General features: G+C 48.5%; 4 protein-coding genes across 4 annotated transcripts; 1 reads left to right on the top strand and 3 right to left on the bottom strand.

The window, feature by feature from the left end:
* Positions 1 to 5,510: 5,510 nt before the first annotated feature.
* Positions 5,511 to 10,788, bottom strand: F5J12DRAFT_725581 (AAA-domain-containing protein; the record flags this gene model as incomplete). The annotated part of the gene is made up of 12 exons (XM_051741647.1): positions 5,511 to 6,989; positions 7,212 to 7,300; positions 7,367 to 7,409; positions 7,489 to 8,022; positions 8,087 to 8,241; positions 8,324 to 8,539; positions 8,597 to 8,729; positions 8,791 to 9,245; positions 9,302 to 9,475; positions 9,526 to 9,597; positions 9,646 to 9,799; positions 9,850 to 10,788. The coding sequence occupies 12 exons, from the start codon at positions 10,786 to 10,788 to the stop codon at positions 5,511 to 5,513; spliced, it is 4,443 nt and encodes a 1,480-aa protein (XP_051596648.1).
* Positions 10,789 to 11,944: 1,156 nt separating this feature from the next.
* F5J12DRAFT_725551 (uncharacterized protein) lies at positions 11,945 to 13,083 on the bottom strand (the record flags this gene model as incomplete). The annotated part of the gene is made up of 3 exons (XM_051741642.1): positions 11,945 to 12,542; positions 12,613 to 12,858; positions 12,917 to 13,083. 3 exons carry the CDS (start codon positions 13,081 to 13,083, stop codon positions 11,945 to 11,947), a joined length of 1,011 nt encoding a protein of 336 aa, XP_051596647.1.
* Positions 13,084 to 14,281: 1,198 nt separating this feature from the next.
* F5J12DRAFT_852910 (uncharacterized protein) lies at positions 14,282 to 16,780 on the top strand. The gene is made up of 4 exons (XM_051746581.1): positions 14,282 to 14,377; positions 14,466 to 15,570; positions 15,622 to 15,867; positions 15,926 to 16,780. The coding sequence occupies exons 2-4, from the start codon at positions 14,705 to 14,707 to the stop codon at positions 16,551 to 16,553; spliced, it is 1,740 nt and encodes a 579-aa protein (XP_051596646.1). The 5' UTR covers positions 14,282 to 14,377; positions 14,466 to 14,704; the 3' UTR covers positions 16,554 to 16,780.
* Positions 16,781 to 21,108: 4,328 nt separating this feature from the next.
* F5J12DRAFT_785337 (uncharacterized protein) lies at positions 21,109 to 22,058 on the bottom strand (the record flags this gene model as incomplete). The annotated part of the gene is made up of 4 exons (XM_051743223.1): positions 21,109 to 21,180; positions 21,234 to 21,311; positions 21,343 to 21,660; positions 21,714 to 22,058. 4 exons carry the CDS (start codon positions 22,056 to 22,058, stop codon positions 21,109 to 21,111), a joined length of 813 nt encoding a protein of 270 aa, XP_051596645.1.
* Between the last annotated feature and the right edge of the window lie 763 nt (positions 22,059 to 22,821).

Below are 22,821 nucleotides of genomic sequence, written 5' to 3'. Positions count from 1 at the left end.
CAAGACATTACTATGCAGGTCAATTTTCTGGCAGACTTGCAGAATGTGTGGGAACCATCTCCTCTGCCCATCACCCATGAACCATCAAATCTGAGGGACCGATCTCCTTGACCTAATTCTCTGACTAACCTGCTTGCTCAATTGCAGGATATGAGGGAACCAATTCCTCCCCTGTTTGTTTCAAATGTACCCATTGAATCTGTTGACTTGGCAGCAGATGAGGACAATGGCACAAACTGTTTGACATTTGGCATGCCCAAACAATCAGAGATGAGGGATCTTTTCGAAGAAATATGCAACAGTGAGCATTTATTTGGTTCTATTCATGTAATCAGTGATATTCATCAATTATGTAGGTGAACTTCCATCCACACAGCAATCTCTTCAAATGGAACAATGGGGATTGGCACCTGTTCCACATTGTGATCAAGGTATGGGCATGAGCTTAATCTGATACACCATTGACATTGATAATTTTAGTCCTGCACACCTTACATGCTGCAGTATCTTGCTACCATGGAAACATCACTCCCAGCAACATGCCATTCAATCCCACCCTCAATAGGCACCTTGTGCAGGCTGCAAATGCCATTGCAAGAGAATTGGGCACAGCTGCAAGGGACCAGTATGGTGCAGCCTCTCAGGGCCTTTGACTCATCAATATGCTTGATTTGATGGATGTCATTTGTTATCTGTGTTCTCCCTTTGAAAATTGTCCCAAGCCATTCATTGCCAGCCAATCACACCCATCTTGCCATTCTGTGGTAGAGATGGGTATCCTCTACTTGGCATGCTGGATTGAGGTGGCCTCTGTGCATCTGAAGCAGACTGCCAATATTGCAGGATGGCCTGTGCATTGGTTTGCAAACCTAGCAATGGACTTGGTAGGTTTTACATCAATTTTTCACAATGTGGGACTGATACATAATCCCTTCAGAATGAGTGATATAGCTTGATTCTGGTGACAGTGTTGCATGCCAGTTATACTCCTCCCCTCCCAGCATGCTACCATGCATACCTCAGACACCAAGATGATGAGGTTAGCTTCTGCAATCAAATGTAGCTAATTCCCCTTAGCACATTTTGCATAATCGACAATATCAGCACCATCATCCCACATTGGACCCCACATGCAGCTGATCCCAATTCTGGCTTTGCATTCCCTTAGTGGCTAAATTGTTCTGAGGAATACACAGCAGATTCCCAAAGATTGCAAGACAAGGGATTTTTTTAAGGTATGCCACTTATTCTCATTGCTGCAAATAGTTGATGATGGCCCAGGGCTTGTGGCCATTGCCTGAGGTGCCAATTGCAGACTGTCTCAATGGCCATATCAAGGAGCAGGTAAACTACTGCATCAAAAATATTTGGAAATATGCTAATGTTGTCAATGGTCAGGGTTGACAAATCAACCATTTCTACACTAGGTGGTGGGCATTGTGTGGGTTGTTGGGCATGCCACTTCAATAGTTTATATGTTTTTGACTGTGGAGTTGGTTGTATATACATTGCTGTAAAAGTTGATCATTTATGAGATACCACCCATTCACATGATGTCTGAACCCCTGCCCATCTGCATGATGTCTGACAATCCACCCATCTGCATGATGGCCTGAGTAGTTTTACTTTTGTTGCAGTTTATGATGCACACCCTTTAACTCTGAGTACCTGCCCAATCTATGATGTCTAAGCACCCACCCATTTGCAAAATCTTGGAAACACCACCTGTCCAAAGTTTGAGAGCCAGCATATCCTAATAAAATATGAGATCTGCATCACCTACTAAATCTTACATTAAATTTTGCAGCTTCAGATCAACAGTTCTCCAGTTGCAACCAGTCTAGGTAGTAGGTCATCCATCCACAGTGATTGACACATGGGAATGTGCACCAACTGATGCACATTTGCACACATGTAGTATGCCAGGCATGTTCTGTCACCATCTACAGCTCCCACCCCATGCTCCAATGCTGAACCTGAAAATGCAATGATTGTCCCTGGGTTGTAGTGCAGCCACAGATTCAATGTTGGAATGAAAAAGTCCAAGGGCAGGTAGTCACCCACAGTTACCAGCATGTCATACCATGGATCCTGTCCATTGATATCCCTGTGGTAACAAGTTGCCTGATTCACCATCATGGACATGCTGCTATACATGGAGCTCCATATCAGCAGTATGCAGCTCATATCTGAATCTGCCTGCTGTTCCACCTGTTCACCAAGGTAGATCAATGCTTCCCTGCCATCTGCATACATTTGTGGATGGATGACATGCAGGATTGCAGATAACAGGGCATTGGTGTCAGACATTTGGTCAACCCATTCCCTTGTAGAAGTGTTTTCCATCCTGGATTTGAGCAGCCATGAGGCTTCTGGGAAGCCATTTTGGGGCTTCAAGATGGATGAGCACTTTATTCACAAGGCAAGAAATGATCACCCACCCCATGACCCTGTTGAAACCATGTGGGTGACAGGTTGATGGTGCCCTTCAACTCAGCATTATCATGGAAATATGACTTGACAGTCTTCCATGCCTGTGGGGAACCCTTTATGCTCTCCCACAGTGGTTCCCTCAGAAGATGAAAGCAGTTCCATATGTCAGCCTGCCATTCAAGTCAGTAGAATATGAGATTCTGCATTTCCTTACCCTTCTTTTTGGGCTGAGAGCATCCAGCAAATACCATACACAGATAGTGGTTAAGTCAGTCACCAGAATGGACAGCTCAGTCACTTCTGTGTATCTCTCAGCAGCTTCTGCATTGAAGGTTTTTCCACCCTGATTTTTCCTGATGTTTACTGTGGAAAGATGAAAACTTCCATCACACCATTATGATGGACTTACTTGGGTGATGATAGGCCTGTGAGATTACTGACAATATGCAATCTGCTTCACATAACACCAGAAACAGAATCAATATATCTGGAAGGGCACAAGGTCTGCTGAATACCTCGTCTTGAAATCTGGCTTTCATGTATGATGCAATGCAGTCTGTTAGTTCCATTCACCATCTGTGGGGTGTTTTAGACATGTCTTGCATAATATTCATGCTTGGGGTGGATGAGGTTGGAGTTGTATAGTGGGTGAGCCACTTGCAGCTTGTTGAAAATTAGAGCACGTTGGGACACTTGCCTCAATATTTTACTGTGATCCAATCAATATGTTGTGACACTATACATGCTATTGCTGTTGGGCCCATCCATACATTATGACCATATAAATAATACTGCTGAAGGGCCTGTCCTTATGTTGTGACCACATAAATGATACTGCTGAAGGGCCCTTCCATATGTTGTGATGCTATAAATGATATTACTGATGGACCCATCTTTATGTTGTGACAGAGGCGCATCTTACTAGACAGGCCCATCTATGTGTTGTGACACTGTAAATGATATTATTGACAGGCCCATCCTTATGTTGTGACAGGGGCATATCTTACTAGACAGGCCCATCCATCTGTTGTGACAATGTAATTGATAACACTGACTGGCCTGTCTGCATGTTGTGACAAGGGTATATTATCCCAAAGATGGGCCCTTCCATGTGTTGCCAGCTCTGTAATCTATCATAGAGGGGCCCCTCTTTATGTTGTGACCCTATAAAGCATATGATGGGTGGGCCCATCCTGATATTGTGACTGGGGTGCACCCTACCATGGATGGGCCTGTCCATGTCTTACAGTAGCTCAGCATACTTAATTGGTTGTGGGCCTGTCTATATGTTGCAGCATCCTTACCCTCCACAGGCCCTCCCATATGTTGTGGAATTGCACTTACAGGCCCATACATATGTTGTCTCACTATAGGCCCTCAGGCCTGTCCATGTGTCATGGCTAATCTATTTAGATGGGCCTGTCATGGGGTCTATATAAGTGTTGGCATTTTGGCACACAGGCTACCTATATGTTGTGACTAAATGGACCACATGGGGTTGATATTTGGTGAGATTATAGCTTTGAGGGAGCATGTTTTCAGGTAACATATCATTATTCAGTAACAGTAGCATTTCTTTTGTGGGCAGTACATCTGAAAGGTTGGTACAATTGTACATCTGCATGCAGATGGTGCATGCTCCCTGACATAGTTGATCTGCAGTTACCTTCATCTGCCACTCATGAATGATATCACACTTTTCCAAAAATGTTTGTTTTGGAGGATAGGGACCACAGACCCTCTCATGTTCAGTCATCTTCTTTGTCTTAGGTCTGCTCACCATTTTCAGCACTTTTGTATTTTCACCTTTGTCATTTCTGTTGGTAGACACACTTGCATCTGATACATGAGAAACCTGCATTGCTTTCCAAATCACATCACTGTCATGTGGTTGTCTTAACCCTGAAACATGTACTGTAGGGTGGCACATGCCTGAATACATTGATGCTGCCCAAGCATGTCCTTACACATATGTCAATTCCAGTGGCTCCAGAGAACCACACCATGATGATGGGCTATTTTTCTCAGGTCAGACACTGAAGAATGGAAAGTGATCCATGAGCTCGTGCAGTACGTCAACGGAACATATTAATTTTGGGCCTGTCAGATATAAAGACATGTGAGTCACATCATGCTGATAGGCAACAGCCTTGAATGCATATTCTCGTCGAAACAAACTCGTAGCTGATATACTCATCACTATCTGAATCTGTGACGTCTACTAGCAAGCAATGAATGCCACTGCCTGTCATGACGAGCATGCGAATATTGTGGTAACAATGTGCTCCTCTCCTCTGCTTTCTTTACCCGCCCCTCAGGGTTTATGTCATCATCACATGACCAGAGTTCTGGTCCGTCATTACTTGTGAGCTTCAAAGGTGTCCCCAGACCTGGACTTCGACTGTGTCCAGGAATATTTACTGCTCTGGCCAGACATTCATCATCTAAGATAGACATTCTATAACAGCTCCCTTAGAAATACAATTATATGTACACTCATAAAAAAGTAATTGTCTCTGCACATGAGGCACTTCCTCCTGTGGCATCCAGGGGTGCCCGGAGAGGGCTTTGTATGATAATTTTTTATGTGTTACCGTAATGGTCACTCCCCCCCTCCGCCCCTCTGGGGATTCACATGTCAGTGTCCGGATTCCGACGAACCCACTCCTCTTGCTACAGACTGCACGTCCGTTTGCACGCCCTCCAACGTCACTTCGACAGAATCATCGCCGTCATCGATCCTGAGGTCGCAGGGACTCTTCTCTTTGCCTCCTGATGCGCCCCCCCTTCCTCACAGTTGTTGACGGAATATGTATGAGGCATCTATGCAGTCCGAGTCAAAGCTCGCATCCCGGCAGACGTAGGAGAGCTCGAGAATCGTAGTATCAAATGTTGACGGAGGTTCTGAGCATATCATCATTATAGGTGATTGTTGTTTTCCGCTACACTTTATGAGCATATAAAATACACGCGATCGAGGGAAGAAAAAAATCGAATAAAGACGATAATCTAGGTGGCTAAGCAAAAAGAAAGGTCAAGAACAAGAAACGGAAGGATGAAGACGCAACGAACGACTATTAAAATGAGCCATACACAGGCGATGACGATGACGAACCGACGTCTCCAGCGGCAGCGGTGGCATCGTCCAAATACTCGTCCAGCACACCGACAAGTTCCCGAACGAGAGCGTCCCTGTTCCATTCCGTACGGTGTCTCCAGACGCAACCAACACATATCGCTCGAAGCTGTTCAAGCATCTCCACCGAAAACTGGTCTGTCTTGGATGTCAGTTGATATTGGAAAGTCGACAGGAGCTCTCCATCGACGTGGAAGTCGGGCAGAGGGGTAGGCGGGCGCGAGGGTTCTCGTGGCGGTGGAGACACGACCATTGGCTCGGCGCTTAGATGTGAAGGTGCAGGATCGGCAGATGGGCGTACAGGTGTGCGTGGGGGAGAATGCAATGAAGGTATGGGTGGGAAGTGTGGGAGCTCGTTACTCTGCTGCTGCTGCGGTGGGGGGATAGGACTCGGCGTAGGGGTGGGATTACGACTACTGGAAGACGCATGCGTGTCTCCATTGAGCAGACGCGATATCGACATAGTCGGCATTTTTTCTGGTTGAGGCCGAGGCAGTATCGGGTCGACGACCAGGAACGGGTTGAAGCTGTCCTGACTTGACAAAGCGGCGGGTCGATAATGATGGTCGACAACCATCGTGTCCGGTCCAACTCCATTCTGTACGATGACCCCCGGACGTTGTTGAGGGGGCGGATCCGAAACGAAAGTAGATACCATGTCTTCCTGAACCAGTTGACCTCCATTCGCAAACCTGACCACGCTGGGCGCTTGTCGCTGCTGCGAGCTACTACAAGGCCTAATGAAATCGATCGGATCATGTTCGTCATCCTCGCTCGATACCGTCCGCGCCCGTTTCTGCTGTCTAGGGCTGGTACCAGACTCGACTTTGTCCTTGTCCTTGTCCTTGTCGTCTCCGGGTCCCGCATCAGGCGACCCCCCACCCGACATCTCACCAGACGAACGTGCACGCTTCAACCGTCTCTCAAGCTGGAGCGGATCCGTGATCTGAATTTCGGGCTGTTGTCCATTATGCCGTGCACTCCTACGCGTTCCCGGAGCGTACGCCCCATTCCCGTTCCCATTCTGCTCTGCACCACCACCATTCCCATTTGCCCTTTCTTTCTCTTTCTCTTTCTCCCTCTCCTTCCTTCTCTCCTCCCTTCTCTTCCGTTCACGCGCAGCCATCCTCCGACACTCCACCCCAAACTGCGGATCGAACTCCAACATAGACATTTCCGCCGCAGTCAACATCGCCTGGGCTTTATGCAACCGATCCGGATCTTTATGGACGCACACAGTCGCGTTGTGTACGATCTTCCGGATGTCGTCTAGGAAATCTTGAGGCGTGAGGTACTTGTCTTTGTACAGATCGATGTGCATCCGTTCCAGGTCCATGTCATACAATATGGGGAATTGAACGGTGGGATGCGGCTGCAGTTGCGGTTGCGGTGGTTGTGGTTCTGAAGTGTCAGGTTCCATCTGTCCTTGCTGCGGTATATGCGACGACTGCGCCTGGTTTTGGCTCGAAGAAGGAAACGATGACGGCGGTAGCAGTTGGACCTGCGCCTGAACCTGCGACAACATCGGATTGGTGGATGGTACCACCGACAAAGCTGACAGCCCTCCTGGTAGATGCACATCATGATGGTCATTACCACCATCCCCAACAATCCCATTCACTTCGCCAAGGTGGTGATGCACCACTTCTTGTACCTTCTCGTTGTTCGTCACCTCGACGATCCCGTTCACATCCTGAATCATGACGTTCGAAGAAGAGGCCACAATCTCAACTTCGGTCACTACACCGGTACCAGTGCCTCCAGCATCAGCACTATTTGCAGTATCAACAGCGTCACCAGTGGTGGTCGGCGGAATAACAGCATCGAAGTCATAATCTTCCTGTAACAAACAAATCATCAGCAACAACCAACCACCTCAGAATGAAGAAAATAATAATAATTAGGGTGCCGGCACTCACCCTAGCCCTTTTAGTAAACCTCTTGAACTTCCTCTTCAACTCCGTCAAGATCGGCCCCAACCGATATTTGAGCACCGTCATCACCTTCCGATCCGCCTCAACCTGTACCGCCAACTCCGCTGCACTCGGCTGTCTCGGTTCCGGTGGTGGTGCTAGCGGGAGAACCTCCAGCACGCGTTTGCGCCGTGCAATTCCATCAGGGTACGCGTTGGGAGGACGGCGGATGTCTGCGATGAGGGAGGCAAAGAAAGCCTCGCGGGATGCAGGCGTAGACGGGTCGAGCGCGATACGAGAACCACGTGTGATACCGAACCAGGTCTTCACGTCTGACGGTAACGACGACAAGGGCCCATCGGCGACGGCGAGAAGTAATACCTGATCGGTCGGCGAAAGAGACTCGAGCATCGCACGTACGGTTGAACGTGTTGCTTCGGGCACGGCGGTACACCAACTCAAGAGGGAGGGGATGTATATGACTGAAGGGGGATGTCGTTTTGCCTCGACGAATAGCTGGACGACGGCTGCATCGGGTGTCTGCAGCGCGCATGTCACGCGTGGTTTATAGAGTCATCAAAGAAAAAAAAAGAACGACTCTCACCCTTGTTGAGTCTCCCATTAACGTTCCCAAATCCAAGGTTTGGACATGACATCCTTCCAAATGATACAACGCTGCTGCACCGATGTGGGCTTGACCCATCCCCGCTGGACCATGGATGACCACACGCGGTCGAAAGACGCGCATCGTTTCCATCGCTGTTGTCCGATAGTTTTTGTACATGTCAATTCACGACGAACGAGAGAAGACTACGACACAGAAACAAAAAGAAGCACTCACACTGCATTATCATCTCCCTTTCCAATGCGCCCTCTTCCCCATTCCGATCCTCCCACTCAGCCTCCTCCAACGCTGACCGCTTCTTCTTCGACACCGGTAGGACTTTATCCATCGCAGACTTGACTCGGTCGAGGGCGTCTCCAAGAAGTGGAACGAGGTGTGCAGGGAGTGGGGACGCCGAGGTCGAAGTGGAACGTGCGGAAGAGGGTACAAGTTCTGTTTGGTGTGTACGTCAGTACATCTGTTCGCAAAAAGAAGACACTGAAGACTCACTGGGGATTGCAATCATAAAATCTCGCAATGTTACGCCGATAGTCTCCGGTTTGAGTAACAATCGATCGTTAGATTGATATATTTGCGGGTACCGTCTCTGTATCGCGTTCAAGGCTGCTTCCGTGCAGAGTGCCTGCGTACCGTCATCACGGGTTAACAGTCCTCACATCAACCAATACAACTCAACAACTCACCCTCAAATCAGCTCCACCGTATCCTTTTGTCATCCTAGCCAACCCTTTAACATTTTCTGCACCTTGCTCCCCTTCCCATCCCTGCCACTTCCTGGTCATAATGCCCAAGATCCTCTCTCGCGCTTCTACAGTTGGCAGAGGGAAATAAAACTCCCTATCAAACCTGCCTGGTCTCCTCAGCGCCGGATCGACCGCATCCGGTCGATTCGTCGCGCCAATGACGATGACCTGTCCGCGTCCGTCCATCCCATCCATCAACGCAAGAAGCGTCGATACGATCGAAGCGTGGATCTGGTCTTGTTTGGAGGACCGGACGGGTGCAAGGCCGTCGATTTCATCGAAGAAGATAATGCTGGGCTGGCAGGTGCGAGCTTCTTCGAAGAGAAGGCGAAGTTGACGTTCAGCTTCGCCGACCCATTTGGAGAGGCAGTCTGCGCCCTTGCGCATGAAGAAAGCTAGAACGAAAAGCAAGTTAGTGCGTGTATGCGTGAGTAAAGATAAGAACACCCACATATGCACTTGCCATTCGATCTACAAGTCGCTGCGAGTGCACGTGCCAGTAACGTCTTACCCGTCCCTGGAGGTCCATGGAAGAGTACCCCACGGGGAGGGGTGAGCCCAAAGCGCTGGAACACCTCGGGATAGAGAAGGGGCAGCAGAGTCATTTCTTTGAGCGCATGTATGTCTATTTCACTGTCAGCACGACACACGGAAATCCATTGTAGTAGCACGTACGATCGTCGAGGCCACCTATTTCGTCAAACGTCACGTTTTGGTTGACACCTAGTGGGTCGGCGTCGGCCAGAGCTACACACATAGTCAGCATTGAACAAACGACACAAAAGGCATACGTACCGGCTTCACCTATTTTACCAAGATTAGAGGGCGTTCCTGCCGTTGCAGCTGCAAAGTCGCCGGGTAGCAATCCCCCGGCAGACATGGCCCCGGCACCCAACAGCGCGCCGTCGCCCAGGTTCCTCCTGGGAGTTCTGAGAGGAACGTCCGAGTCCTAAAGTGGGCTCGATACGTGAGGATAGAGAAATGTCCATGCAAACGCACCGAGTCGTCATGCACACCCATCCACCTGCCAAGCTCTGCTCCCGTAGCGCTCCACCCTGGGCCGCGCCTCTTTCCGCCTCTTCCGCCCGTTGTACGATTCCTAGGAGGAGGAGGAGCTTTAAGTTCTTCCAGAGGGGGTGGCACGGCATAGTTTATCTTGGTGCGTCGACGGAACGCGTAAGGTCTGCCGTCTTCTTGCTCCACTTCCACTTCGCCTTCGCCTTCGGCGTCTGGGTCTGGTTCACCCTCTGCGTCTTGGTCCAGTTCAACGTCTGAGGATGTGCGTGGTGCGTTGGCTAAAGATGCCTCTGAGGACGAGCCGTCTGTTCCTTGGTCGACATAGCCGTCGTCGAGGTCGGCTGCTGTGCGCCGTGTCTTTCGTGTGGGGCGCTTCTGTTGTTCTCCTCGAGCGGCGACGGAATGGATGAAGCGCTGGGGCTGTCTGCTTACACGACCGCTTGACGTCTTTGGAGGAGGTGGCGTAGGTGGTTTCCGTCTCTCGCGGAGACGGTATTTCTTGGAATCTTCCTCATCAGAAACGATGAAATCAGCAAGCCCGGACCCACGTCTTGTCTTTGAGCGTGTAGAGCGTCGAGGTTGTTGGTCCTCCTCATCGTCATCATCCTGGTGGTTGCTGCGTCGAGAAGTGTTGTTTATGACGTGGTTGTCGTTGTTGAAGAGGTCGCTTGGGTCCTGCTCCGACTGCGACTCGTAGTAGTCAGGGCGTTTGATACGACGACCACCTCTTGTCTGAGTGAAAGGCTCTGGTTGTTGTTCCTCTGGTTCCTCCTGGTTGACGTCCATTTCGACGGGTTCGCTGCTGTCGTGATACTCTGAGCCACTCGCGGGCGACAGCATGCTATTATCATCCGGTTGGCGATGGCCTGCTGGTGGGAGTTTTATTGTGAGTCTGTCCCCTCCGCGACGACGAGGATGCATCCACGCTGACGTTGTTGTCGCTGTCGTCGTCGACTGAGCCGTCTTTGTGTTTGTCACCTGTGTTTGGTTGTGTTTGGCTGTGGCTGTTCCCCCACCTCCCTCGTCTCCCCGTCCCTACTTCATCCTCCCAGCTGGTCGCCCTTTGGATGGCCCATCCACCGCCATCCATCACCCACCACGGAATACGAGTCAGATAGCGGATGCATACGGTGGTATAATGCAATTCCACCCCGTCGTGGTCAGAGAGGATCAACTAGACAGGAAAAAAATGAGACACCGAAAATGAGGATAGCTTCATGGGGTCGTCGTGGTACAAATTCAACCTTCGAAAAATGTGCAAACGAATTTTTGTTGACCTTTTTTGCATTACACTCGACTGTCTGCGGTCGGTCGACTGGCCACGCAACCCCGCCACAGCCTGGATGAAGTTACGTCACATTGTGACCGTGGCATTACGTAAATGACTAGAATACATCATACAGCAACTGTTAGCATGAATGGTCGACGGCCAGGTGTCCACAATGAAAGTAACTACGCAGATCAGAAAGGAGGAACGGACGAAAGTCGACTTCCAAACTTACAAAGCATCACGAAAACGATAATCACAGGAAACCCTGGTTGCGCAAGCGTTGAATTTTCGTAAGAATAGCTGATATCCCCATTTTCTTAGCTGTCATCTAAACCGTATCCTCCTCTTTTTCGATCATTCGTCATTTAGCCTGATTTTCCATGCTACCAGAGCATCTGAGCCGGCGAAATCATGGCTCACAGAAGATGCTTTCCAGACCAAGACGGCTCCATGCCCTGGAACGGCAGCCCTACGATACCCTCTAATATCATAAACCTCGTTAAACCTTAGAATTCACCTATCACTGATCACCAGGTCACCTCTGAATCATTTCTCAGGGATCCCACCCAAGGTTATTCTCGAAGTTTGCTCACTCGTTACGTTGATACATGTATGTTCTCAAATTTGCACGTCACATGGTTACTCGAGCGTCTCGAGCATATTAAATGTTCCTGGAACAAGAACAAGACATAGTGTACTATACAAGGTATCTTGACGAATGTCCACTGGATATATGATACAATGTGATGGTATGTATACTCATGAGTTGAATAAACGCACTTGATAATGTATGTATGCCCCTGTGACTTATGCACCCACAGCACCATCACGACTTTTCCCCTTGACACTGCCCGGGCTCCTTCCCTCATACACTACATCATGAACCACATCCCGTGTGTGCTCCAATTCCTGCTCATCCGACATACAGGGACTCATCCCACCTAACCCACCCAACGAAAGACCTGGCAGGACATCCAACGAAGATGAACCGTGGTGACTGTCATCGACAGCTGACGACAGTTCGCTTTTGTGTCCGTCGTCTTCACGTGGGATGTGCTTCTGGTCTTGTTCGAGTGCTCTCTCATGCCCTTTCTCCTTTATGCCTGTTGCCCCCATCTCCATCTCACGGTCTGCATCTCTGCTTTCTCTTCTTTCTCTTATGGGATCTCTCATTTCCCTCGCTGCCGCCTCTGCCACCGCTTCCCCCCCCTTTACCCTCCCATATCCGTGTAATGTGTTCACGATGGCGCTAAAATAGATGCCGCCCACGAAGAAAAAGAATGAAACAAACGTCTTAGTAGTGTACGCTTCGGTTGGGGGGAGTGAGGAAGGAGTAGATGGATCGGTTGTGGATCCGGAGCGCCATACGAACACGAGGATAGAGGCAATAAAAAGGATCATGGACCTGCATGTATGCGGCATGAGAAGTAAAGGGGAAAGCAGAGAGGGGGGCAGAAGAGAGCACGATCACGTACCAAGCCAACCACACCCCAGGCAATGCCAGCATTATCCAGACGTTCCAAAGTATATTTGTACTTGTTCCCTGCACTTCTTGCGCCCACCTTGTGGCCTTATACATGCTTTTCATGGTCGAAAATTGGACGATGTATATGCACCCGTATGAGAGGGACATGAGTGCGAAGGTAAGCGAGAGCAGTGCCATGGAGCGTATGGCGGGGTTGCAGGCGATTTCTTGGTTCGTGAACATAGACAGGGTGGCTCTAAGAGATAATGTGATAAAACGGGTGTAACACATACATACATATGACAATCACTTACGACAGTAACAGTGCGGAGACGAGGTTGAGCGTCTTCCATTCTCGGAGGAGAGAATCGATGAACGACTCCCACGAATTTTTGAATCTGATCAGCTGCTGACTCTCGTTTCCTGTTGTCCAGTCATCTGAAAACGGTAGACCGTGATCGTGACGATGTACATTGGCCATCTGTGGGATGGGGCTCATCCTTGCACGCCGATCCTGATTGGCTTGGCATGCACGGATCAACCTGTTGATACGGAGACCCTTGCAATCCTCGAGAAGTACAAGGAGGGAAGTCCCAGCATCAAGAGCAGATATGCCTGCCTGAGCATATTTGTGAGACAATCCCTCGCCCCATATTTACGAATTGGTTCTATAGGATTTCAACAGGTGAAGCAAAAAAAAAGGGAGACGTGACCGGATCGACTGACTCTGTTTGATATCTAGTCCCTGGTTGACGGGGTCTACAGGTATGAACGGTGGTTCCTGGCGGTGACGTCCCCACCGGGAAATCTTGTATGTGGGCGAGATTGGTGATCTCTGCAAGTCCGGTTGTCTGCGCTGTGACGCGGTGGAGATAGTTGGGATATGGATACGTAGACCACTTGAAGAGGAGGGAGTGGCATCCTGACGGAGCAGAAGGGGTGAGGAGGTGTGACGTGCGGGACTGTTGGGGAGTCTGAAAGGTAAGTTTGAGCCTGGGGATAGACTCGGAGGACAGGTGGTCGACGATCCTGAGGCCATATTATTTTCGTTGGTTACTGTCCTGGGGGTATTTAAACATCTTGAGGGTATTCTGGTGTCCCTCCTGGTGGTATCAACGGGTCTCCGCCTTCTTCTTCCATCTTAGAAAACGCCGCTGAACAGTCGTGACATTCCAAATGATCATACTAGAACAAATACGGTCATACTTGGCCATTGATAACAGATAACCGCCAATCTATTAACACTCGTTGCTTAATGAAAAGAAAAATCAGAAGGGCCATCGCTGCCTCGGTGCTTCTATGGTTTTGTTCCGTACCTGAACAAAGTGTCGCACAGCTCGAATGAAAACTGCATGTACACACGCCTCACAAACCCTCATTGTGAACAAGGATACCAACATGACATCCTTGCTCTACCTAACCCGATGACCTTCATGGTACAAAACACGTACCTGTCAGACTCGGAAGAACGACGCCGCCAAGAAGATGCCGGCGGTATGTCACGTGACATCTCAGGGGGCTGTCATGCAACGGAACTTTAATCGGCCTCGGGTGACCTCGCTGCAGAGTCTGCTGTTGTCGACAGAGGGACCACCCTGGTTTGGTCGTGTTTGGCCTTGGCTATTCCCTACCACCCCGCCTCCCCGTCGCCACTGAATCCTCCCAGCTGGTCGACCTTGGATGGCTCATCCACCCAGATCCATCACCAACTCCAAATACAAGTCAGGTAATGGATGACTTCAGCGAATGCCATTCCATCGCGATAAGAATGAGGATCAACTAGAACAATAAAAAAAAAGAGAGACACGCAGGTCGTGGTGTATATTCATGCTTCGAAAATGTCCATTCGAATTTTTTGATGACGACTGAGTGTCTGCGGTTGGTCGATGAGGTCACGCCGTGACACACTTAGTCACGCCCTCATACACATGCCCCTAGCTGGATATATTTGGAAGGTGCCGTTCAGCCGCCTTATTTAAGTCCGACTAAGAACGTCGGAGGGGGGAGGCTGCCGTTGCATTCCCCCGGAGTACCACCAGAGCAAAGGGGACCACCGGAATACCATCGATACCACTCAAGACTTGCAAGAATACCCAGCAAGAATGGCCTCGTCGACCCCCTTTCCATCCACAGCCTCAGACTCGCCCAACAGATATCCCACCAACACCCGCACACCCCACTCTCAACTCCACCACCCACTCCTCAGAGACACGCGTTCATCAGACCCCACTCGTCCCTCTCCATCCTCGTCATCTCCTCTACGCGTCAACGTCAATGCCCCAAATACCGCCTCACCACGCAAACCACCCAGCCTGATCGACTCCCCGCCAAGGTCTGCAGCACGCTCACGACCGACCTCGCCCATCCGCGGCATACTCCAGTGGGGACTTCACCGCCAAGAACGTGAACGCGAAACGCCCTTCGTACCAGTAGACCCCTTCAGCAGGCGGTTTCGCAGGTTCTCGTTATATAACAGTCCAGACGTCGAACAGGGCCATCGCCCATTCGTCGACCCCGTCGCGTGCGAAGAATCCCTCTTTTTCTGTTGCTTCCCCTGTCCGAATCCTAGAGACCGCATCCGTAAACACGCTCAGCGCGCGAAGGATTTCATCACAGACACGCTCCCAAGACAAGTATACCTACACCTAATGCTACGACTCCCTTCCTTGTATTTCTCGCGCATCGCGAGGCTCTTCGAAGAAGCCGAAGTCAGTCAGCCAGATATCGACAGGTTACTCCGTGCATGTGAAGCCAGCAACCGTACCTGGGATCGACGTGCAAGAATGAGCCCCATTCCACAGACGCCTAATGTATATCATCACGATCACGGTCTACCTTTTTCGGACGACTGGACTACGGCAAACGTAGGTCCTGCACTGGTCAGGTTCAAGAGTTCCTGGGAGTCCTTCATCGATTCCCTCCTCCGAGAATGGAAGACGCTCAACATCGTCTCCGCACTACTACTCTCGTAAGTGACATTCTATGCGTCTCACATCCATCTCATCACACCTTCTCTTAGAGCCATCCTGTCCATGTTCCAAAACCAAGAAATGTCCTACGACCCCCTCGTACGCACGACGGCACTCCTCTCGCTCACCTGCGCGCTCATGTCCCTCTTGTACGGATGCGTCTACATCATCCGATTTGCCACCATGAAAAGCATGTACAAGGCCACGCGGTGGGCACAGGAAACACAGAGAACCACAACATTCATTTTGTGGAACGTCTGGGTAATGCTGGCGTTGCCCGGGATATGGCTGGCTTGGTGCGTCTCCCCCTCTCTCTTCCCTTCCTCCTCCCTTTCTCATCGCGCATATATGCAGGTCCATGATATTTTTCATCGTCTCTATCCTCGCTTTCGTATGGCACTCCGGGTCCACAACAGATCCGGCCACACCTTCCCCACTCAGCCCCAACGCAGCAATTGGCCCCCGAGTGCTCATCTCAGCCTTTTTCTTCTTGGGCCTCGTTTATTTTTGCGCGATCGTGAAGACGTTACAGGGGTACGGCAGGGTGAGCGGTACGACAAGGGACACAGAAATGGCGAGGGAAACGAGAGATGCCATCAGGGAAGGGAGGGATGGAGAGAGGGAGATGGAGAGAAGAAGCGAGAGGGGGAGAGGACGCGAAAGACGGCCTGGGCGAGGCAGAGCAAACGACCGCGAAAAAGACTGGAAACGCACCCCGCGTGAAGACGATGGACCCGAAAGCGAACCAGAGCCAATCTCTCGGACGTACAACCACGGTGGCGGTAATGACGATCGCAGTTCATCCGCTTTGGACGTCCTTCCGGGTCTCGGGTTGCGCGGACTAGAGAGTCCGCGTGCCTCGGATGAGCAGGGACGCGAGCAGGAGCGTACTCGAGATGTGGCTCGTGATGTCGTGTATGAAGAAGGTAGCCTAGAGAGTGGTGAGGGGAGAGAACATCGTGATGGAACTGCGAGTGTGTAAGTCGCAGGCGCCCGGTGTTGGAAGAAGAGGGGAAGGGGGCATAATAGCATATGTTACCAAGCACCCATTCGTGGGTACTTTTATTGGACCATCAGGGCACACCATGGCGTTGTATCGTTGATGGGGAGACAGTAGTACTCTGCGTGTTTTTCTTATTCCAGCAGTATTTTATTCGCTCGAGACACCGGAGTCGTGCGGCGCATCACGGATAACAGACAAAGCCAAGCAATATGTAGGTCTGTAAGCTAAACAGAACTGGACGTAAATTATCTCCGCGACTCGGTAGCGACATACATATTCATAATCCGATCGATCCTTTGATCGCATGTCCATAGCTACCCCTGTTGCAACGTGAATCTCGGAAATGTACATTTTGTGTGACCTCTTAACACACATCATGCATCATCTATCAATATGGCATGCAGATTTGCATCAAGTCCAAGTGTTTGCACATGTAGGCATGATTGCAAAGTTTCTATCAGCTACCCCACTCTAAAATGCAATTAGTGATGCATTGGTCCTGGCTTCAGAGGGCTTGGGCCTGTGATAGTAAATTATAGAAAAATGGAGATTTTCATTTTCTACAGTATTTGTACACTAGGCTTCTACATCTGAGTCATCTGAGAGTTCCAATATCCAACTTAGATCTTCTGCATCTGAACTGACAGTTGCAGAACCTTCTTTCTTCTCTTCAAATGCAAGTTCCAGAGCTGAAGAGAGAGCAAGTTCACAGAACATGAGGTTGCAATTGTAGGCATCAGTAAATTCCTGGTTTTAGCACAGTATTCATGGGGTGTTACAGGTCACCCACAGTGTAATGGTCCCATGGCTAGCATGGCCCACACTGTCCCACACCATCCTACAGACTCACAGTGCAACAGCACCACAGCATCACAGCAGTACAGTCCCCCACAGGCACCCACATGTAGGTTGCTGAGCTTGGTAGCTATTGTTGGTAGTCTGTACAGTTGGTATTTTCACTTGTTACTTGCTACCAGGTAGTGCTAGGTGGTAGTGAGTTGGTAGTGATTTAGTAGTAGAACTTCTTTAGCCTGTAGCTCACCCACTTTTGTGAATTGTGGTGAAGCAAGCACACCACTGTGATCATCCTGTCAGGAGCTATAACATTACTTATGATGTCATCACAATCTAATGACATAATATGTTGAAAGACTTGTGATTTTCCAAGTATTTTGTGTTTCTCTCATGGATTTTTGCATTTCAACTACAACTTTCATTATGACATCACCATTCTGTGACTACTTCCTGTGGTTCTACATTTTTCACTACCAAAAATGTAGTGGTTGGTTGGGTAGTGTCTGCATTTTCGATTACCTGATTAGTGTTGTGCTATATAGTGTCTGCATTTTTGACTACCAAAAAAGTGTAGTGTAGTTTAATGTTTGTTGTAGTAGACTACTACCAATTTGATTCTCACAAGTTAATAGTTGAATGGAATAGCCCTAGAGTGCACTTTTTTGATTACCAAGAAAGTGAACTTGATTAGGATTGTTGGTTAGTGGGCTAGTAAACTACTACCAATCTGATTACCACAAGTCAGTAGCAGTACAGAATAGCTCTAGAGTCAGCATTTTTGATTACCAACAAAGTGTAATTGATTAGGGTCATCGGCTAATGGGCTAGTAAACTACTACCAATTTAATCACCACAAGTTGGTAGTAGTATGGGATAGCCCTATAGTGCATGTTTTGTAGTGTAGTGATTACTGAAAAAGTGTACTACTACTAGTAGTCTAGTAGATGATTACAACCTGTGAATGAATAACCCACAGTCCAAATCAAAAGCAGTGAAGACAAAGATGAGAGTAGGTGAAGCCAATGAAAGGACATGAGGTCTCTGCAAGAGAAAGAGACTTTAGACATGAAGTCCTAGCATAGAATGAGATGCTAGATTTTGCAAGTTCATGAATAGCTCTGGTCAAGGCAAGGACTGGGTCTTCAGGTGACTCATCTGGGTCTTTGGGGTCATCCCCATCACCATTGCCCCCACCATCAGGCCTGTCATCAGGATTATTGTCTGGAAGCTTGACCCCATGTAGTCCATTTAGTCACAACATATAGGTAGCCTGTGTGCCAAAATACCAACACTTATATAGACCCTGCAATGGGCCTGTCTAAATAGATTAGCCATGACACATGGACAGGCCTGAGGGCCTATAGTGAGAGCAACATATGTATGGGCCTGTAAGCATAATTCCACAACATATGGGAGGGCCTGTGGAGGGTAAGGATGCTGCAACATATAGACAGGCCCACAACCAATTAAGTATGCTGAGCTACTGTAAGACATGGACAGGCCCATCCATGGTAGGGTGCACCCCAGTCACAATATCAGGATGGGCCCACCCATCATATGCTTTATAGGGTCACAACATAAAGAGGGGCCCCTCTATGATAGATTACAGAGTTGGCAACATATGGAAGGGCCCATCTTTGGGATAATATACCCCTGTCACAACATAAGGATGGGCCCAGCAGTAATATCATTGACAGTGTCACAACACATAGATGGGCCCATCTAGTAAGATGCATCCCTGCCACAACATAAAGACAGGCCCATCAGTAATGTCATTTATAGCATCACAACATATGGACAGGCCCTTCTGTAATACCATTTATACCATCACAACACATGGGTGGGCCTGTCCATAGTAAGATGTACCTGTTGCAACATAAAGACAGGCCCTTCAATATATATCATTTACAGGGTCACAACACATGGACAGGCCCATCTAGTAAGATGCACCCATGCCACAACATAAAGACAGGCCTTTCAGCAATATCAATTACATGGTCACAACACATGGGCAGGCCTGTCAATAGCAACATGTATAGTGTCACAACATATTGATCAGATCACAGTAAAATATTGAGGCAAGCATCCTGAGATGCCATAATTTTGCAACAAGCTGCAAGTGGCTCACCCACTATACAACTCTGACCTCATCCACCCCAAGCATGAATACTATGCATGACATGTCTAAAACCCCCCACAGATGGCAAATGGAACTAACAGACTGCATTGTGTCATACATGAAAGCCAGATTTCAAGAGGAGGTATTCAGCAGACCTTGTGCCCTTCCAGATATATTGATTCTGTTTCTGGTGTTATGTGAAGCAGATTGCATATTGTCAGTAATCTCACAGGCCTATTGTCACCCAAGTAAGTCCATCATAATGGTGTGATGGAAGTTTTCATCTTTCCACAGTAAATATCAGGAAAAATCAGGGTGGGAAAACCTGCAATGCAGAAGCTGCTGAGAGATACACAGAACTGACTGAGCTGTCCATTCTGGTGACTGACTTAAACACTATCTGTGTATGGTATTTGCTGGATGCTCTCAGCCCAAAAAGAAGGGTAAGGAAATGCAGAATCTCATATTCTACTGACTTGAATGGCAGGCCGACTTATGGAACTGCCTTCATCTTCTGAGGGAACCACTGTGGGAGAGCATAAAGGGTTCCCCACAGGCATGGCAGACTGTCAAGTCATATTTCCATGATAATGCTGAGTTGAAAGGCACCATCAACCTGTCACCCACGTGGTTTCAACAGGGTCATGGGGTGGGTGATCATTTCTTGCCTTGTGAATAAAGTGCTCATCCATCTTGAAGCCCCAAAATGGCTTCCCAGAAGCCTCATGGCTGCTCAAATCCAGGATGGAAAACACTTCTACAAGGGAATGGGTTGACCAAATGTCTGACACCAATGCCCTGTTATCTGCAATCCTGCATGTCTTCCATCCATGAATGTATGCAGATGGCTGGGAAGTGTTGATCTGCCTTTGCAAACAGGTGGAACAGCAGGCAGATTCAGATATGAGCTGCATACTGCTGATATGGAACTCCATGTATAGCAGCATGTCCATGATGGTGGATCAGGCAACTTGTTACCACAGGGATATCAATGGACAGGATCCATGGTATGACATGCTGGTAACCATGGGCAACTACCTGCCCTTGGACTTTGTCATTCCAACATTGAATCTGCAGCTGTGCTACAACCCAGGGATGATCATTGCATTTTCAGGTTCAGCATTGGAGCATGGGGTGGGAGCTTTAGATGGTGACAGAGCATGCCTGGCATACTACATGTGTGCCAATGTGCATCAGTCAGTGCATGGTCCCATGTGTTAATCACCATGGATGGATGACCTACTACCTAGACCAGTTGCAACTGGAGAACTGTTGATTTGAAGCTGCAAAATTTAATGTAAGATTTAGTAGGTGATGCAGATCTTGTATTTTATTAGGATATGCTGGCTCTCAAACTTCGGACAGGTGGTGTTGCCAAGATTTTGCAAATGGGCAGGTGCTTCAACATCATAGATTGGGTGGGTACTCAGAGCTAAAGGGTGTGCATCATAAACTGCAAAAAAAGTAAACCTACTCAGGCCATCATGCAGATGGGTGAATTGTCAGACATTGTGCAGATGGGCAGGGGTTCAGACATCATGTGAATGGGCAGTATCTCATAAATGATTGACATTCACAGCAATGTATATACAACCAACTCCACAGTCAAAAACATGTAAACTATTGAAGTGGCATGCCCAACAACCCACACAATGCCCACCACCTAGCATAGAAATGGTCAATTTGTTGACCCTGACCATTGACAACATCAGCATATTTCCAAATATTTCAATGCAGTAGTTTACCTGCTCCTTGATATGGCCATTGAGACAGTCTGTGATTGGCTCCTCAGGCAATGGCCATAAGCCCTGGGCCATCATCAACTATTTGCAGTGATGAGAATAAGCAGCATACCTTAAAAAAATCCCAGGCTGCAGAAAACAATCCCTTGCCTTGCAATCTTTGGGAATCCATTGTGTATTCCTCCAAATGATATAGCCACCAAGGGAATGCAAAGCTGGAATTGGGATCAGCTGCATGTGGGGTCCAATGCAGGATGATGGTGCTGATATTGTTGATTATGCAAAATGTGCTAAGGGGAATTAGTTGCATTTGATTGTGGAAGCTAACCTCATCATCTTGGTGTCTGAGGTACACATGGTAGCATGCCAGGAGGGGAGGAGTATAACTGGCATGCAACACCATCACCAGAATCAAGCTATTAAGCTGATTCTGAAGGAATTATGTATCAGTCCCACATTGTGAAAAATTGATGTAAAACCTACCAAGTCCATTGCTAGGTTTGCAAACCAATGCACAGGCCATCCCATGATATTGGCAGTCTGCTTCAGATGTACAGAGGCCACCTTGATCCAGCACACCAAGTAGAGGATACCCATCTCTACCACAGACTGGCAAGATGGGTGTGATTGGTTGGCAATGAATGGCTCAGGACAATTTTCAAAGGTGGAACATGGATAATGAATGACTTCCATCAAATTGAGCATATTGACAAGTTGAAGGCCCTGAGAGGCTGCACCATACTGGTCCCTTGCGGCTGTGCCCAATTCTCTCACAATGGCATTTGCAACCCACACAAGGTGCCTATTGAGGGTGGGATCGAATGGCATGTCACTGGGAATGGTGTTTTTGTGGTAGCAAGATACTGTGGCATGTAAGGTGCTCAGGACTAAAATTATCAATGTCAAAGGTTATCAGATTAAGTTCATGCCCATACCTTGATCACAATGTGGAACAGGTGCCAATTCCCATTATTCCATTTGAAGAGATTGCTGTGCAGATGGAAGTTCATCTACATAATTGATGGATATCACTGATCACATGAATAGAACCAAATAAATGTTCACTGTTGCATATTTCTTCAAAGAGATCCCTCATCTCTGATTGTTCTGGCATGCCAAAAGTCAAACAGTTTGTGCCATTGTCCTCATCTGCTGCCAAGTCAAAAGACTTGACAGGTACATTTCAAACGAGTGGGGGAGGCATTGGTCCCCTCATATCCTGCAATTGAGCAAGCAGGTTAGTCAGAGAATCGGTGTGAGTCAAAGTGTGGTTCAGTGGTGAAAACCAACCAAAACCAACACAAAAGACAAAAAGAGTGAGTGGTGATGTGCCTATGCAGTACCTAGATGGTAGAACCTGTTCTTTGGGAGGGTTTTTGCAAGCTACAACACTCAAAGATGAGTGCTGAGGGTTGGGGGTGCTCCTGATGAAGAAGGAGCAGGAATGTGAGAGAATGCAATGGGGTAGACTGCTGTCAGCCTACAGAAGGATGGATGATGACTTAATTTGATGTCCTAAGCTGCACTGAACTCAGGGAGGGCTTGGAGTGAAGTATATTGATGATAGACAAGGATAAGCAAAGTAGATGAT

This window comes from Pisolithus orientalis, assembly GCF_024613125.1.
Source record: "Pisolithus orientalis strain OTSU chromosome Unknown F5J12scaffold_36, whole genome shotgun sequence".
NCBI lineage: Eukaryota > Fungi > Basidiomycota > Agaricomycetes > Boletales > Pisolithaceae > Pisolithus > Pisolithus orientalis.
This window is presented reverse-complemented; position numbering and strand designations above follow the sequence as displayed.